This window comes from Microcaecilia unicolor, chromosome 11 (genome assembly GCF_901765095.1).
Source record: "Microcaecilia unicolor chromosome 11, aMicUni1.1, whole genome shotgun sequence".
NCBI classification, from domain to species: Eukaryota; Metazoa; Chordata; class Amphibia; order Gymnophiona; family Siphonopidae; genus Microcaecilia; species Microcaecilia unicolor.
Genome location: NC_044041.1, coordinates 94978315 through 94985664, shown reverse-complemented (window position 1 = coordinate 94985664; position 7350 = coordinate 94978315). Strand labels below are relative to the sequence as shown.

General features: G+C 44.1%; 1 protein-coding gene across 1 annotated transcript; it reads right to left on the bottom strand.

Annotated features, from left to right (window-relative positions):
* Positions 1 to 1134: 1134 nt before the first annotated feature.
* Positions 1135 to 6910, bottom strand: F2RL3 (F2R like thrombin or trypsin receptor 3). The gene is made up of 2 exons (XM_030219295.1): positions 6809 to 6910; positions 1135 to 2211 (listed from the first exon to the last, which is right to left on the bottom strand). Exons 1-2 carry the CDS (start codon positions 6897 to 6899, stop codon positions 1145 to 1147), a joined length of 1158 nt encoding a protein of 385 aa, XP_030075155.1. The 5' UTR covers positions 6900 to 6910; the 3' UTR covers positions 1135 to 1144.
* Positions 6911 to 7350: the final 440 nt, after the last annotated feature.

Below are 7350 nucleotides of genomic sequence, written 5' to 3'. Positions count from 1 at the left end.
AAAATATGATACATACAAGTTCATATAACTTATGAACAATTTCTCATTCTCTTCAGGAGAAAAAGGAATCCATGTTATGTCTCCATTGTTCTGCTGCCCTTCCAGTACATAGAAATGATGCATATCAGCAGGACTGGTATAAAACATGTTTGTTAAAATTTTCAGGTTAACTGTGTGCATACATTTCTTGACTCATTTTGGATTTTGTGGAGGGGGGGGAAACAATTTTGAGAGTTCAAGAATTCTCTGATTGGTTTTGGTATTTCGACAAGAAGGTATCAGACTTAGCATTGTAACCTGGAGGTTCTAAAGAGAAGGGCTGACTGATTTCATGGTATTATGAAATTAGTTGTGCCCTAGTCATTAACATTACATATTTTCTGAAGAGATGCCTTTACTATGAGTTTGTTGCTCTTGTATTTCTTTAGCAGACAATCCACATTATACCATATCATACAGTTGCATCCTGGCCAGTTAAAAGTACTAGAGTCTTGCACACAGCACTTGTCTCCTCCATAATAATTCTTAGCCAGTCACTGTGGTTTCCACATGGCTGTCTGAACATCTTGTCCAAGGCATGAACCATCATACAGGACATCCTCAGATGTGGTTGGATTTACTCTTCATTAAGAAATTAGTCCTCAGGGAATTCACACAGAACTTACAAAAAGACTAGAATCTAAAGCAGCCATTTCCAGCCTTCTTTATTCCTTTCCACTTGCTACTAATCTCATTAATGTGTTCCAGCAGCATGCAATTTATTGTGGTCCCCTTGTGTCCTTTCCATGTAACTTATTTTCACAACAGTGTGGACAGGATCCAGTTCCAGCAGTTCAGTTTCTTCTTTGAGGGATTAGTGTTGGAATGGACAGTAGCTAAGAGAGCTGTGGGCAAGCCTCTTCAACTTAGTTTTCCTTGGATACAATCTAGATTGTAAGCCCTCTGGGTCAGGGAAATACCTGTGCACCAGCAACATGACTTGAGCTTCTCTTCAAGAAAGGTGAGGAATTAAATCACTGCTTTTCCAAAGCTGAATTTCTTTGGTCTTCAGTATTGAGATTTAATGGCATGTTGCTTCGTCCACCTTTAATTGTTTAAGCTATGCCAGTCAAGTCCCACCAGTCCTCATTAACCTTTTTTTTTTTTACAGCACAGACTGAGAATGAGAGACAGAGGTGGGTGCCGTCTCCTTTGAGGTAATTAGAAATGTGCTACGGCGGGTAAAAAGTTTTGCTTTTATTTTCTCTCTGAATTCTTCTGACACATAGTAGTAAACAAAGGGATCGATGCAGTTATTGAATGTACTTAAAGCCAGACAGACCATGTACACCACATACAAGTCTGCATTATAATTGAAACAGTGCTCTGAATAGTGAATCAAGAGAACAAGGTTACTGGGAGTGAGAAGCACAAGGATTGTTACCAGGACCAGGGCTGTGAGCTTAATGGCATAACTGTATTTCTCTCCATTGCTGATCAGAACCCGAAGCACGGCCACATAGCAGAAAATAACGATTACCAGTGGTATGAGGAAGCCAAACACAATTAGGCACACAAAGTAGTAAAAGAAGAACTCGGACTGTTCATGCCTTGGTAAAACATCGTGGCATAGGGTGACGTCGGAGCCGTAGAGAGGGTAGGCTTGCTGATAGGTAGTCAACGGCACAGTAGATATGATTGTAAGGAACCAGACGGCTGAACATATGCATATGGCAAATGTTTTGTTCCTGAATGACCTGGAGAAGAAGGGATGGACAACAGCCAGGTACCTATCAATGCTAATACTCATCAAAAGAAGAACAGAGCAGTACATGTTTCCATAGAAGAAGGTGGTAAGGATGCGGCAGGCCATCTCTCCAAACAACCAGTTGTTACCCAGGAAGTAGTATGAAATTTTGAAAGGTAGTACTAAAATAAGGAGCAAGTCTGCTAGGGCAAGATTGATCAGGAAGATGGTAGAGGTCATCTTTTTAATTTTAGTAGCCAAAATCCAAAGGGCCAGTCCATTGGAAGGTAAGCCTATGAGAAACACCAAGGTATAGAGGGAAGGAATGAGTACCCTAGTGATGGCGCTGCTCAGATGGGCTCGTGAGGATGCAGGGATGGTGATAAAGGTTATGTTTCCTTTTGTTGTCATCTGTCCAGGTATTGCTCGAGGACAAAGGGTATTTTCCGAAGTGGTTGTCTGCTCTGTGCTCTCTGGAGAATAATCTGTTGACAAGTTAGAAATGGACAGATTACCAGACTGATACCGACTTAGGTGGTGCTTTTAGTAGTGAAGTTAAAATCAACCGAAAATGAGGGTGGGTATGTTCCACCTCTCTGTCGTATTTTTCTTAATTCTGTACTAGAAATACAGGGGTCGCTATTCAGTATGGTTAAGCGGGCAGGAAAGGCTTCTGGCCACTTAAACTGCACTGAGCAGTGACTATTGAATTTAACCGCTTAAACCAAAAAAGGCTGGCACAGGAGCCATGAAGTATGCGGTTGCCAGCAATATTCGGTGCCTGCATAAAAAGCAGTCCTAACTTTGCCCAGTTGGCCATATGTTTACCAGCACTAAATATTGGCCAGAGCCCACATAACTTCTGAGCCTGATAGTTCCTATGCTCTCCTCTCCCCACCCCCAAAAAAGAGATAATGCTGCTCCTGGAGACACTCCTGCTCCCCTACAACACTGACAGTCATTCTCCCAGATCCCTAAGATAGCAGCAGACCTCCCTCCCCCCCCCCCCAAAAAAAAAAAAAAACAATAGCAGTTCTACCGCTGGTCTACTGCTAGAGGTTATGGTAGCCATTTTCAGGCTAGAACTAGCATGGGCAGGAGGGATGGGGGATTGCTCCTGCCCACTCTACCCCCTTAGACCACCAGCGATCTAAGGTGGCTGGATGGGGCTAAAGGTGGGGGGGGGTGCTTCTGGAGGGGGCTGCTACTGTCAGGTGGGGGACTGCTTTTGTTTGGGAAGGTCTGGACTGAAAAGAGGGGGAAGTCAAGGAAACTTAAAAAATGTCTTGTGTGGATCCTGGCTGAATATCGACCTGGGCCCGCATAAGTGCCAGTGGCCAGGATATATCCAGTCAGTCAATGCCAGCACCTGGACATGGCCTTGGCATTAAATATCTGGGTCTAATTTAGCTGGTGGCAACACTTTAAAAACGTTGATGCTGTTAGCTGAACATTGACAGGACAAGTGTCAAGCAAGGACACTGTGTATTTCCACTTTAAGGGTCAAATGTTTCTTGGTCAAAAAATTCATGTATTTTCTGATCTATCCAGGGCCACACAAATGAGAAAGGCCTTTAAGGCTGTGGGAGCTACTTATTTCCTACAATTTCCAATTCTAGATTATATAAAATTGCAGCACCCCTGAATTGTGCCGGGGAAACCTCATTTCTCTTTAATTCTTAGGTTGTTTCTAGAAAGTCTAGGATTGGGATCCAGAAAAGCAATTTATATGGTGAGTAGAAAAGTCAGATGCCTGGCATTTATTCACCTGAGTAGCAGAGGTATGGGGAGCCAACATAACCTGTCCATGATCATTTAGTTGAGGTCCAAGATGTCTTTTGAATTGCAGTATAAGTTAGCTACTAGCTTTTTCCTGTCCCCGGCCCCCCCACCCCAAATCCTCAGCTTATGAATACAAGTTTTATCTTAACCCTTATGTCATACTACAGCTTCTATGCTCACCTTTAGTCAAAGTTTATACTCCTTACAAACCTCAGGGCCGCTCTCTCTTATGAGAGTGGCAATGACAACACCCTTTTCCTCCCTTTCCCTGACCCTGTTTCTGGTACGTTTGTAAGCCTGTCTAAAAATGGAGTGCTTTCATTCTTATGTATTTTGGCTTTAATTGTACATTGCCTAGTCTTGGCCAATCCAATTTTGGCAATAAATCAAGTACTGGAAATTAAAAGCTGTTATAAACAAATGGCAAAGCAGTACCTGGACTTCAAATGATAGAAATAAGAAGAAGGTGTGATATTCAAGAGAACCTCAGTTCAACACTCTCCAACCCATTGGGGAGTGGAGGAAGAACAGCCAACATTGCTTTCCTTCTGCACCTCCTCTGAAACCTTCTGCACCATCCCTGAAACATGGAAAATCCTGGCGCACACACACACCGTAATACATGTATTTTGTTATCTGATAAGTCTTAAATTCAGACCTCCATCAAGAGGCCATTCCATGCATCTACCACCCTTTCCTTAAATAAGTATTTCCTTAGATTACTCCTCAGTCTTTCTGCTTTCACCTTCATCCTATTCCCCCTCAATCCATAACTCATTTAACTGACTATCAGATCTCCCACCTTTCTTCCATTAACAATTGCATAGCCAGACCTACTATTTTGGATGGGCCCACAGTTAACTTGGGTGAGCCTTTCCAACCCTCCCCCCTTAGTTCAGCATTTCCACTGTTGTACTCAACCCCCCCCCCCCCCTACACACATCCCCAAAGACCAGCATCTGCCCCCTCTCTTAATCCTCCCCCCCATCCCTCCCTGGTGTACCTCAGAGGCATCCCAGCAGCCACAGCAACTCATTGCTGCCTGCACCAGCCCCCCACAGGTTTCCCTCTGCCACATCCCACCCTTACTAATGCCACTTCCTGTTCGCTCATTGGCACAACATGGCAGAGGAAAGCCTGCAGGGCCAGCTCAGGCAGCGAAAATTGCTGTGGCCACTGGGAGCGTCTCAGGTACACTGGGGAAGGACAGGGGGATTCAGAGAGGAGACAGATGCTGGGCTGCTGAAAGAAAACAGGAAGAGATAAGAGTGAGATGCTGCCACTGGCTGGGCCTGTGCTCTTCCAGGCCCACCTGTAGCTACACCATTATACATATTGAGATCTTTAAGTCTGTCCCTATACACTTTATGATGAAGACCACTAACCAACATAATAGCCACTTTCTAAACCAACTCCATTCTATCTTTCTGAAGGTGCAGTCTCCAAAATCATACACAGTACTCTAAATTAGGTCTCACCAGCAGTGGCGTTCCTAGGGGGGCTGACACCCGGGGTGGATCGCCGATGTGCCCTGCCCCCCCGGATGCAGCGACCCCCCACCGGGTGCACGCCGCTGGGGGGGGGGGGGGTGCCGCGCGCCTGCCGGCTCTTCGTTTTCATGCTCCCTCTGCCCCGGAACAGGAAGTAACCTGTTCTGGGGCAAAGGGAGCATGAAAACGAAGAGCCGACAGGCGCGCGGCACCCCCCCAGCGGCGTGCACCCGGGGCGGACCGCCCTCCCCCCTTGGTACGCCACTGCTCAGCAGAAACTTAGAGACACATTATCACCTTCTTCCTGCTAGCTATTCCTTTCCCTAAGCACCCAAGCATCCTTCTGGCTTTCACCATTGCTTTTCTACCTGTTTAGCCACCATAAGATCATCACATACAATCACACCTAAATCCCACTCCTCTTTCATGCATAGAGTACTTCACCCTCTAACCTGTACCACTCTGTTAGGTTTTTGTAGCCCAAATGCATGACCCTTCATTTTTTTTAAGCATTAAATCTTAGCTTCCAAATTCTGGACCATTCTTCAAGCTTCACTAGGTCCTTCCTTATGTTATCCACATCTTTCAGAGGAGGGGTCTACCCTATTGTAGATTTTGGTATCATCCACAAAGAGCCAAACCTGTGTGTAGCCCCATTCCTATGGAATTCTATGCCAATCTCTATACGTGCAAAACCGTCATTTAAAACATTCACAAGAGCTCTCAAAACCAGGTTGTTTCACCAAGCATATAATCCAGCCTAAGGCTTCACTATCTCACACCTTGTTTCCTGCAATAGCCTCCCTCCTTCCCCTTTCCATGACTGCATATTGGATCTGTGTACTGAGTGATTGTGTTGTCTCTGTCCTATACATTTATTGGAGTTCCTTTCAACTTTCTTGTTTTTTTTTTTTTGTTTGTTTTAAACTTGTACACCGCTGTGATCTGCAAGTTAGCTAATGGTGGTACAACAAATGCAAATAAACGATAAACTTCACCAGACAGCCCTTCAGCAATGTCGCTCACAAAAATGTTAAAAAGAACCGGCCCAAGAACTGAACCTTAAAGCAGACCACTGGTAGCATCCCTTTCCTCAGAGTGAGCTCTATTTACCACTATCCTCTGTCGCCTTCCATTCAACTAGTTCCTAACTCAGTCAGTCACTTTGGGGCCCATACCAAGGGCACTCAGTTAATTATGAGTCGTCTATGACTATGTAGAACTGTGTTAAAGGCTTTGCTGTAGCAGAGGCAACATAGGTGGAAGTGACTTTCACATGGTCGCAGAGAGCATCAATGGGATTTAAACTTCTTACCCTAGTTCTTAGGAGGCTGTGCTAATCAATCTTCTCTCTGCACCCTAGCTAGCACTACTCATAAAAATAGAATCAATGGAGTTAGAAAGCAGTGCAAGAGCTAAATACCAACACTATTTGAAAACAGAAACACAACCGAACTACACTGCCTGATTTTCTCTCTCTCAGAACACTTTAGGATGAACAAATCTATGCTGCAAAGTAACAAACTTAAAAACAACCTTTTTGTTTATTAGTTCCTTGCGTAATTTGCCAATTGGACCTTTGCAGCAAAGTCAGAAGAGAAATTCTACTTTTTAAATGCTTGCAGATTCATCCCTGCCTCTCCCACCAATATTTTCTTTTAAGTAATTTGGATTCAGCTCACGTCTATTTGGTAGTAGCTCAAGGCAAGTTACTGTTAGGTACACAAACGATTTTCCTGTTCCTGGTGGGCTTACAATCTAAGATCTTGTGTGCAAACACACATACACAAAATGCAAATCAGCAACTCACCATCATAGTCTTCAATTCCAAAGGAAAGTCCAAGAATCACAAATAGAAATAGAAATGTACAAGACCGTTGGGCAGAGTTAGAAGGATCCATGTTGGGAAGTCTGCTGCATTATCATTTGCAGCAAACATAGGAAGGAACGTGTTATTTATACCATTGATTACCCATTTCCTGCTGCATGTGCTTAACTGGACTAAACACTCAGCTGACAGGATTTTCCTGTTATTTTTTTGGAGGGTAGAAATGGGCATCAGTACACCAGCAGCAGAGCCTCTCTTCTTCCTGCCCCCAGGCCCCACCCCCATAACATGTAAGTGTTATGCATGCTGGACATAAACAACACATGAGAGAGCTTTTACGTTATTTGCTCACTCTCAGAAAATCTCTTTCATCATTTCTAAAGCCCTTTTAAAAGATGATTAAAAATTTACCGCATTGCCACCTCCTTCACACTGCTTCTCTTTTGGAGTATTCCTAGTTCTTAGCTCGCTTTTGTTCAAAGCAATTGTGCATTTTGAGCCCGAGGGTGACCATCATGTACAGA